This window comes from Ctenopharyngodon idella, chromosome 13 (genome assembly GCF_019924925.1).
Source record: "Ctenopharyngodon idella isolate HZGC_01 chromosome 13, HZGC01, whole genome shotgun sequence".
NCBI classification, from domain to species: domain Eukaryota; kingdom Metazoa; phylum Chordata; class Actinopteri; order Cypriniformes; family Xenocyprididae; genus Ctenopharyngodon; species Ctenopharyngodon idella.
In genome coordinates this window covers 9,120,900-9,132,789 of record NC_067232.1, presented here as the reverse complement: position 1 = coordinate 9,132,789, position 11,890 = coordinate 9,120,900, and the positions used below count along the sequence as shown (strand labels likewise).

Sequence of the window (11,890 nt, the reverse complement as noted above, 5' to 3'; positions counted from 1 at the left end):
TTTGAGCCGGTCATCCCCCTACAGTTCACACAGACACTGCCACGTGCTAAAACTGTCCTTGCTACACAGCTGTGTGGCCCCAATACTGGAAATAGACTCCTGCTACCAGGCCATGAGTCATAGGTGCAAAATGGAGGCAACTGTTGATGCAGAGAAATGTCCGCTGTTTCATACAAAGCAACCTGTTCATTTGTCTGTTATGTACTCACTATACAATCTTTAAACATAGTAGCATGCTTTATTCGGATGGAAAATGAAGAAAACAAACAATGTATTTTTTATCCGTTTATTGTATGATATAAAACTAGAAAAGTAAGACTGTTTCAAATTCATAGACACATGTCCATATTTTATATATATTCTACAGTCCACACCTTGATGCAAATACAGTGATCATCAGTTGATGGGTTATTTTTCTCAAAATGAATGTGTCTGTAATATTGCATAGAAAAAGGCACAGCTCCAAGGCCTGAAGATACAGCCTTCCTTAAAGAGCAGAAAAAGGGTTTAGACCCTCCACCACATTTTGTCTCTCTGTTTCTCATACACACACACACACACACACACACACACACACACACACGCACACACACACAAGCACACGCACACACACAATCCCAGTGGTCACTATCCTGAAACCACTTTAAACTTCCCCGAATGTATGGCCTGAACCATGGGACAGTGAGATACCGTTAAAAAACAACCACCAATATCATCAGAAATCATGCTGCCTTTCTTTTTTACATTTGGCATTGAGGGTTATCAAAAAGATTTTCCCAGAAATAGGCTTTGGAAGATTGAAATTCTGAAGTTTGTAGAGAATAAAGTATTGCTTCACAAACCTTTCCCTTGCACACAATCTGAAATACATAAAACATTAAATACTTATAATTAAATAGCGGCAGGGAGTGTTTGACTAGAGGACTAGCACAAACACCACCCCAAATTATAATACAAGAAACTAAACAGACACAAAATAATGCATTATTAAAACAAGATGAAAAAAAAAAAAAAAAAAAATGGCTTCCACCCCAATTAATAAGCAGTGATACATTCCCATAAGCATAATACATTCCTATCTCATATTCTGTACAAATCACAATCTGGTTGTTAGCTTAACATAAAAAATAAATATATTTACACAGGAAACAAAAAAATAAATAACTTAAAACAAACACTCCAAATCCAAAAATCCTATAAGAAACAGTAATCATAGTTTTGATTCCATAGTTTTGTCCGCTCTGCTCTCATTCACTCGTGTTTTTATTTCTCAGACAATCTCTCTTTTGAACTCTGGGTAACAAATCCAAACCGTCACCTCTAGCTTAGGTCTCTGTGACAGGAAGTTCAATTCTCAGATTATTAATGGTCACACTTATTTTAAGTATAATATATTTATTAAAAATACACATTTGACAAGTTTTCTTCCCTCACTGACATTGCACTTACCAGGAAGGCATATAATGCACAGTTTTTGTCGGTATGTAAATCTAACATTATTAATGAGAGCTAGTTTAGTGCGATAAACAGCTATGTGAAACTAATACAGGTGATATGATAAATGGTCCCTTCCCTTTTATGTCAGGTGCACATAAAATAATCCTTCCAACCAATCTGATCAACTTCAGTGGTTTATAGCAAGTGTTTTAGCAAATATACTGTGCTGCCTATTGCACATACATGCATAATACTCTCCCGCCAAACTTGTGCATACTTAAACTCCACCAAATAAACTCCACTTAAATGTAATGTGACCATTCCTACTGGCCAAACGACACTAAAACCCAGCAGGGCAACAGAGAGAAAGTCTGTCTGGAACATTACCATTAATAAAACTCAAACAATGGTATAAATAAGATAAAATAAGACCAAACCATACAAAAATCATCTGACATCTGTACAATTATGAGCTATAATCCTGCATGCATTAGTATGTTAACAGAAATGTACCGTTGTACTGGTGAGAGATGATTATGAAGGAAATGTTTGGCAAAAAGATTATGATGATGGAAATTATTGAAAATGAACTGAATAGCAACCATAAACTTACATGTGCGGTACAGTTTTTTCCTCATTTTGCATGAACAGACATGCATAGACCCTCTTGATGTGCATTAGTGTAGCATTAAAACCGAACCAGCCACTGAGCCCGAGTGATGATATAAAGCCGATATAAAGCCAAAACAAAGGCCAAAATAGGGAAGTTACGGCAATTCCTTGACTCAGATAAAAAGGAAATGGCTGAGAGAAGTTGACAGTTTGCTTATTACTGATCAGAAGGCATTGATTGCATACATTATTTGTAGCATAAAGGGGTTTTAGCATTGGCTAATCAAAGAAATGCACCTGTAAAAAAAAAATTAAATACATTGCCAGCTGAGATGTAAACACATGAAATCTGAGCCGTTATGGCAGATCACAAGAAATTTGGTTGGTTGACTGTAAATATCTGACCACTACACACATCCATGTATAAATAACCCGGTAAAGCATGTTCCATAAATGAGTACATTTCATAAATGTATATGTTTCACTGAAGGAAGTTTAAAGGGGTAGTTCACCCAAAATGAAAATCCTATCATCATTTACTCAACTTCATGTCATTTCAAACATGCATTGCTTTATTTATTCAGCGGAACATAAAAAGATATTTTAAAGAATAGTCAGTGGGGTGCAATTTAACATTGGACCCCATTGACGTTCATTATATGGACAAAAAACATTTTTTAAAATATATTCATGTTCCACAGAAGAAAGAAACTCATCCAGGTTTGAAAGGGCATGAGGGTGAGTACATGGTGAACTATCCCTTTAATGGATATTTAAAAAAAAAAAAAAAAAAATGAATAAATGACCACATATTAACAGACTATTTTGAATATTACTAAAAAGCAATAAAACACCTCTGGATAGAAAAACATACAAACAAAACAACCAAGTTCCTCTTTTAGAATCATTGTGCTTTGTGAAAATGAAAGAAAAATATGAAAATAGGGCTGCCGTTGCACATTTTTGCACCTGTATGTTGAGGATGGGTAAGAGAGATGCTACTGCCTGATAATCCATCTTGTTCGATTAGAAATGATGAGAAAAAATAGGACAAGACAAACAAAGAGTAATTTACCAAGTGGTCATAAATGAAGGCACTCAGATCTGCCAGAGGCCAAAGTGTGTTCCATAAAATTTCTTCATGTTCATTTTTGGGACAGGCAAGCACAGTGCATGCACAGTGTTGAGAAGTAGTACTGGGCAACATCACCATTAAAATGGACAATTTCATTTGTCTTTAAAAACAAAACGAACACAAAACTGTACAAAAAAAAAAAAAAAAAAAAAAAACTCCAAACACTCACAAAGTGATTCTTCAGTTTCTTTCTTAGTTTCTGTTTAAAAACTCTTTGATTGGTTTTGCATTGTCTTCCCCAGTTCCCTTCTAAACCCGGTCATGATCCTACAAGCACCTCCATAATATGGTCCAGTTCAGTGAGGTCCATTTTGAAAGGTTGGTTTGAGCTGACAGCAGGAGCAGCACCGCTGTAGGGCGAAAAAGTCTTGAGGAGCTCGTCCGCCGTCACCATGGGTGCCAGTTTTGAGGGAGCTGCACCTGAGGATGAGGTGCAAGGGTCAAAGTCGTACATGGAGGTGTCAATGTCTGCAAAGAGAATGTCGTCCAGGGCAAGGTCTGTCAGAAAGCCTGAGGACGAGGCGGAGGGTGAGGTGCTCATGTCCAGGCTGTTAGGAGGAAGAGTTTCTGGTGCACTGGGCGCCGCCGAGCTTTCCTCGGGCAGCGGGACCAGCCCTTCAAGCTTTGGGCTGCAAGGCTTACTGCAGTCTTTGGAGTCCAAGGCCCCTGAGTTTAAGCTGGGGAGACACAACGGCATTTGGAGGGTCACTGTAAGGGACGAGTGGGAGGTAGCACCGGGCGCTGATGAAGCTGTAGGTAAGGGCGAAGGACAGAGCTCCTCAATCTCATCCAGGGCAGAAGAAAAACTGTCTCTGGCCACAGGTGAAGGGAGTCTGGGCAGGGTTGGCGGAGGAGGAGGAGGAGGAGGAGGAGCAAGCGGAGAGGGTGATGTGCAAAGTGTGACACTGTCCTCCTCTAAAAGTGAAGCTGGGGTGAGACAGGCCTCCAGAGGTGCTGGGTTTGACAGCCCTGACGAAGGCGATGTAAGGACTGGAGCGGAGAGTGCTGTGGATTGGGACAGCGGCGGTGCCACCATGGACAACACGCTGAAGGCAGGCTGCGCCTCACGGAAACCCTCATCCACGGGGTCGTCGGGTGGAGGGGAAGGAGGGAAGAAGAGAGGCCGCAGGTTGCCTTCCTGCTTCAGCTCGTCCTGGATGCGCCTCAGCATGTTGTTGATGAGCACGCGCTTTTCCAAGCTGGGCTCGGTGAGCGCCCGGTGGTTGTACAGCTTCATCAGAGACATGTTGAAGATGGTCTGCCTCTGCAGCGTGTAGGAGACCTTTGAGAGCCCATCGACCATCGCTCCAGGCCCTGCCGCCAACGCTTTGCCTTCCAGCCCCTCTTCATCCTCATCTAGTTTCCGCTTTGCCCCTTTACCCAACATATATCTGCTTAGAATAAAGAGAGAGAGAGAGAGAGACAGAGAGACACAGAGAGTGTTAGCCACACAGCCACTCATTACGTTCTTGACTCATTGCAGTTTATCTCTCTTATGACTCAACACTGGTTCCGTATAAATCTCTTGATCTACAGAAAAATATCTAAATGGCAAAAAATGTCAAACATACACATTTCAAGAAACTGACATGTTAAAGGTGTAAGTGTGTAATTCTAGGTTTAAATACTTTCTCTATGCTAGCTGAATATAGAGAGACAACAAGTTGGTCAATTTTAGGTTATGTGCCCTTCAAGTTGAGTCAGAAATGTTGTAATTAGGAGTTACGAGCACATGAGTGACCCGAGCAAAGTTATTTTTACAAGTGGGAAACTGTGAATTCTGGATGATACATCAGTTGCCAAGTAGTGACATTACCAGGGGCATGTTGATTTGAAAAATGGCGGAAATCTTTTCAAAACTAATGTAATGCATATTTTTGAGTCATGAACAATGTGTTTAAACAAGTTTCAGTTATTAAATAACATTTTAAAGTATTTAAATTCTTTTTTTTTTTTTTTTTTTTACTGTTTTTGTTACAATCAAATAGTTATATATATATATATTCTGTAGTTATACCACCTGACATGGAAAGTGTACCAACCTACCCATACTTGAAATTAGCAGTTTTTATCAGTTTTTTTTTTTTCCACTCTCCCCCAAGGATCATTTGGGGTCCTCTGAATGATGCATTATCATGTTTACTGTTATTACCTTGTCAATTCAGAATGAAATGAAAGAGCCATGTTTGCAGTTGTGCAACCCTGACATTTGAGAATATACAAATTGCTGAACAAAAGTTTTTCAATGATCTCAACAGCTTTAAAACTACTGATATTTATAAAATTTGTTTATATGTAATGTTTCAAACCTAAAATGATGAACCTCAGTATTTTTTATTATTAAGACACCATTTAAAATAGTTTTCTTAGTCTGTTAATTTGTTCGGACAGTTGCACCACCTGACATTTTGGGGGTTTAAGATAACAAAACATAAAATAATATGTATTATTTAAATGTACTAAAAATGAATTCAAACTAAATAGGTTTTATAGAATAAAGTGATATGTCATGAATTTATCAAATTATTTTAAATGGAAATAATGCACTTGGACAAAAATATGCATGTCATGTCACTGACCCATATACAGATCAGTGAGCGGAAAGCAAGTCATATCAAAAACTTTCTTGGGTGCATTTAAAGGGCATAAACACTGACGCTATTAAAACATTGCTGTTTGTTTGAGAACTCCAACCAGTCCAACACAGCAACATGTTCGATTATTTTTGCCACTCTGTTGGGTACCGCTAGTTCACAGAAACTGCACTTTTAAATAATAACACTGTTTTCACAGGAAAATACAGGCAGAGTGCCTGGGTCAACATTTTGATAATTCACAAAAACACCAAATTTTTGTTTAGAGATAATCCAAAAACCTTTTTCAATAAAGATAATATAGTGTTTTCAACTAAATTATGTACATTTTTTAAAACTATATATCCAATAGATGAATAACAAATACAGGAACAGGCCACAACAGTTGTTTTGACCCAAATGACCAAACAGACATGGTAAAAATTAGCATTCTGTGCCGTTTCTGGGGTGAGAGTCAGTACAGTCTCCGTGCATCCGTCGCAGACAGCCCACAATGCCTCACGTTATAACTGTGCCAAACAGATAAGGTAACAATATGGGAACACACTCCGATGTACACACAGTGTTTAGCAATCACAGCATCTCCTACAGGACATTAACAATCTCTAAACATAAGAATTCAAACTTTTGAGTTGTAGAGGAAAGGTGTGCTTCTGAAAATAACTGTACGCCATGAGTCGCTACCGCAGGAGTGTTTACAGGAATACAGTTCTGACTACTCCTTCCTGAGCCGTGCTGCAGCGAGGAGGGAGGCAAATGTGTGTCAGACTTTCAGTAAGTACTCACGGTAAGAATGTGTCACACGAGCGCAAAGCCCTGATCACTCCCTGCTTAAATACATGTTGGCTGCAGGAAGACAAGATCCAGCTGAGTGTTTGGTGGAAAAGGGGGACGGAGAGGAGGAGCGAGTGTGTGACCTATGCTGAGCTCTGAATGTAGGCAGTAGTGTTCTCAGATACTGTAGCTCTAGGTTCATGATACAAGAGATTTAAATCAGATCACATGGGCCACTGTAATATTACAGTACACTGCTCAAGGAGAGAGGGAAAAAAAAAGGGTTTGGGGGTGCGGAGACACAGATGGTCCAAACAACTCGAGCGTTAAACGTACACTGAAACGTTTCACCATGTTTACAACTTAGTGTGACTCATACTTAGCTTTTTTCATGTATTGAAGAAGTCACATAAATTTAATTTACTAATTTGGTAGCTGTTGTTATCCAAAGTGATTTTCAAATTATATCGTACATATGATCAGTATGTGTGTTCCCTGGAACTGAACCCATGATCTTGGAATTTGGTGCACCATGCTCTTCTAGTTGAGCTACATTAAAGGTGCTGTATGTAAATTTTTTTCAATGTATAAAGCACAAAAATACCATATGTTTGCAGAGATTTAGGAAACATGTCAAGTTCATGCCAAGTTTCTCTGAAAACAATGCTACAACCAGTTAATCTAATTTGAAATGTGTGTTCCATGTCAGAATGTCTGTTTTTGTTTTGGTCCGTGTGATCCCGCCCACTGCCAATTTACCCAATAATATTTAGACACCCCGGGTTGCCATTTGGTGGAAAACACAGCGTATTGTAGCCACAGAAGCCAGCAAACAAACTAGGTCTGAGAAACTACCTTCTCCATTTTTTTTTTTTAATTGGACTGCAGTACCTATTTCAACCACTAGCTGTCAATATTACATACTGCACCTTTAATACATTTCATTCATTTTTTGAGACTCTAGTATGGTTAAAATGGCATTCTGCAACATACACTATCATTCAAAAGTTTGGTAAGATTATTTTTAATGTTTTTGAAAGAAGACTCCTATGCTTACCAAGGCTTTTATTTGTCAAAAATACAGTAAAAACAGTAATATTGTGAAATATTATTGCAATTTAAAATAACTATTTTGTATTTTAATATATTTTAAAATGTATTTTTTCCTGTGCTGGCAAAGCTGAATTTCCAGCAGCCATTACTCAAGTGTCACATGATCTTTCAGAAATCATTCAAATATATAATAATATAATATAATATAATACGGTGCTTTAATGAATTAACAGCATTTACTTGAAATATAAATATTTTGTTTTAACGCCTTTACTATCACTTCTGATCAATTTAATGCATCCTTGCTAAAAACAAAAACAAAAAAAAAAACTCATTCATTTCTTTCATAAAAAAAATCTTACTAACCACAAATGGTAGTGTTTGTTCCACGAAAATAGGATTTCCTACAAAGACAAAAGGATGGCACTAAGAAGGGGGCCCACATGAGGCAATCCATCTAAAACAAAAAAGTTTTTATTATGCAACTGATAAGACTGAAGTCTTCACCTCATGTATGTGTACACGATTTTAAACATTTTATTAAAACTACAATTAAGTTATAGTGTGTAAAACTTTTTAAGGAGGGAATAAATTCTGACTGTACCTTAAGACAGTACACCCATTAAATATTGTGTCTAAGCTGACTGTGGTGTATAAGAGAGGACTTGGTGATGAAAGTAGTTTCAGAAGCAAACCATTTTATTACATATTTCATTAAAGATTATTAAGACCAATACTTTTTTCCTTTGGAATACAAAGTGCCAATGAATCATTCACAAAAAGACCATGAATAGCCCATGTATTAGGAAAGTAAAAAGAGTCCATTTTGATTTCAAATTGACTTTAAGGTCAAAATGAGCGTTATTTATCGAGTAAAACATGTATGAGTCATTTAAAACAACACATCAATCTTCTCTCTAGCCCACAAGGAAAGCACAGAGATGGCAGCAAGGAGTCAGTGAGAGAGACAGAAAGACAAGGAAGCCCGTTCCTGAGGCCTCCCCTCATTAGCATAAAGTGAAGCCCGGTAGCAGTAGGCAGCATTGCAGTGTGCTTGAACCTAATAAAGGCTGACAGCCTCACGCACCCTAGCCCTGCCTGCACACACACACACACACACACACACACACACACACACACACACACACAGCGCAGGCGCAGATCTGTCAGGCAGCTCCTCTCACTCAGGAAGTGCAAGTGGCTGGGCCTGTTGCCTTGCTGCCTGTTACCATGACAAACATAGTCAGCTGGGAATCCACCCAAAGACTTGACAAAGAGCGAGAGAAAGAGAGAGAGAGAGAGTTTGGGGGAGAAGAGGGGCTGAGGAAAGTTAAAGAAAGAAATGTTTCTTCCTTGACTGCACTGCTTCTGAGCAGATGAATCTAAAACAATATACGACTAGCTGGAGAGAAAAACAGGTTACATCTGCCGGAGTTGGATGTACATTCCAAAGCATGCATGCAGAGAACACAAATAATTCATAAGATGCAGATTTACAGTCATATGCCATTTGGTTAAGTTTCAATATCAGTATCATTTAGGGCGGACACAGAGTGAATTTTTCAGTTTCTAGAGAGATATTTAAAACAATACATACAAAACATGAGATAAAATAAGCCTGAAATGTGAAAAATAACCAAAAAATAAAATAAAATATAGTGACATACGAACACAAATTAGTCATTTAGTTAAACTTATAAACACCTCCTCTGCTACAGTAAAGGATCAGCAATTACAGTTGTAATGTCTATTATGATGCCAGACTGAAAGATGAGTTTTACAGAAAAGTGTTACAGTAGAGAAGACAATTTCAGGCGGTTTTGAGAGGTTTTTTGGAGGATGAGTAAAAGAAAAAGGCTGTAAGAATGACTCAAGTAATAAAAATAGCATCTTACACTATGCAGCTAAAAAGTCACTGCAAATTTGGGTTGAGATCTATGAGTATTTCGGAGAGACAGACACAAATATGACAGTAAATAACAGGCAAAAATCAGTACCACAGAAGTGTTTAGTCATTCGCTATGGCTATAAACTCACCCAGAGTGGCCCTAGAACTGTATGCCATTGTCTGAAGCTTTCAAGAAAGTCTCAAGCAAATAAAGTTTCCCACAGTAATCCACACAGAGGAATGCCACGGCAGCTGAACGTGTCCTTGTGACTCACGCTGAGGAGTGGATACGACTGTCTGCAGCGCTCAAATGCCACTGCCGCCCCACCCTACGCATTCCTTCTGATTTTGCCTCTGTTTGCTTCTGCTTCCCTCCATCATTTTACTTTCATCTTCAGTGTGAAAGGTCAAAGTGTGTATCATTCTGCTCCCTAGTTCAGAAGTACACTGGCCAGGGAGTTTCTAGGCCTGTTCTGTTCCATTGTCAAAATCACTTCAGTGCACTGAAACATTCACTCCCTAGAAATTCCCAGAATGCGTTGTAAAAGCCAGTACTGATTGGCTGCTCACTATATTCACTTACTGGAAATGTCATCAAAGGACAAGCACAAGTACCAATATACAAAGACAAAAGTTTATTTTCTGTATTTAAAACATTTTTTTGAAACTGACAAAAATCCAGCTTTTTTGAAGTATTATTCAGGAATTAAGAAGATTGAAAAGATTATTTTCATTTTAGTTGTCCATTTTCTTGTACTGAGGTGCTAACATTTATAGTAGATCTATCTCTTCACACTGAGGACAATTGAGGGATTCATACGCAAGTATTACAAAAGATTCAAACATTCATTGATGATCCAGAAGGAAACACGATGCATTAAGAACCAGGGGGTGTAGACTTTTTGAATTTGAAGATCAAGGTAAATTGTACTTAATTTGTCTTCCGGGAAATGTATAAGTGTCTTCTGTTGCTTCTGAAGGGCAGTACTAAATGAAAAAAAAAAAAAATGATATTTAAATAAAATAAGAAAACTTTGGACGACATCATCCTGTTCAAAAATTTTCACCCCCTCTTAATGCATCGTCTTTCCTTCTGGAGCATCAGTGAATGTTTGAACCTGTTTTAATCGTTGTGTTTGAGTCCCTCAATTGTCCTCAGTGTGAAAAGATGGATCTCAAAATCATACAGTCACTGCTGGAAAGGGTTCAAATATGCAAAAGATGCTGGAAAAACAAAGAATATGCGGCACCTGGAAGATTTTCTAACAAACATTGGGTGGTTTAACTGCTCAGGTCAAACAAGGGACTCATAAACAACCATCACAAAAAAACAAAAAACAAAAAAAAAAAACAGTTGTGAATCATCAGGTAACGACACAGTATTAAGAATCAAGGGTATGTAAACTTTTGAGTGGGTCATTTTTAAAAAATTGTGGACTATATGTAAACATCTTTTATGTAAAATATGTTATTAAGGACAGTACTAAATAAAAAATAACATGCATTTTGTATGATCCCTCATCTTTTGATCCCTTTTTATTTTGCTATGTTTTAATGTGATACCTTGTAATTAAGTCATAGATAATTGAATCATCAGTGTCTCAATGTTTAGAGGATAAAAGGCCCTTGCTAGAGCCTAATTTTTTGTTCAATATATAGTAATTCACATCATAGGGAACTAAGAATTATAATGAGACACAACCAAAGAGAGAAGACCTTCACCACTACTGTGGCTTCTCGGTTCTCTTAGTTCTTTTACTCCATATGCTGGTCAGTTGCCTTTACCAGATTAACTGTTCAACCTGTACTTTGGCTCCTGACCTGGATATACTAACCACAGGAAGAGAACAGGAAGAGCCAGAAAGAATGAGGAAAAAGGGGAATATTGAGTTCTCCTCAGTAAGAAGTGCTGGGGCAGCACACCGTGTTCCCTCACGCAAAGAGACATTCATAAACAGACAACCTGTCTCCATGCTCCCTAATGCACCAGCGTTGAGCAATGATCCTGAGTGAAAACTCTCCAAGGAGAGGAAAAGACACAACGTCAAAAAATGTCTATAGTGCAAAATAGGCTTTATAGAGTTTGACAAAATGGCTGGCAGAAGCCCACCTTTAAAGGACACTTGCAAAAGCACAACTTAGTTCCTGGATATGACTCCAGCCAGTAAGTACGTTTCTGAAACACAGCACCGGATAACGGTGGAATTAGCGTGAAAATGAAGGCAGAGACCTTTCAGGAGGAGAGCTCCGACTGAGTTGTCAGAGCAGAGCCTGGAAATATGTCAGGGCTGCTAGGCAGGCTGTACGTTCTGTTCCAATCCTACATATAACACATACGGCACATGAGGGACCGGGTGTGACGCCGGAGCTTCGGCACTGGGTGTACTGGTGGAGACA

The 11,890-nt window shown here is 38.4% G+C and overlaps 1 protein-coding gene across 3 annotated transcripts in view; it reads right to left on the bottom strand.

Moving 5' to 3' along the window:
- Positions 1 to 272: 272 nt before the first annotated feature.
- Positions 273 to 11,890, bottom strand: part of sertad2b (SERTA domain containing 2b) — a 40,790-nt gene continuing 29,172 nt past the window's right edge. For 2 of the 3 annotated variants that reach the window (XM_051918079.1, XM_051918076.1), the window contains exon 2: positions 273 to 4,575. In XM_051918079.1, the coding sequence (XP_051774039.1) occupies positions 3,444 to 4,571 (1,128 nt within the window). In that variant the 5' untranslated portion in view covers positions 4,572 to 4,575 and the 3' untranslated portion in view covers positions 273 to 3,443. Of the gene's footprint in view, positions 4,579 to 11,890 lie in introns of all 3 variants that reach the window. The other variant, XM_051918077.1, reaches the window with a different exon arrangement.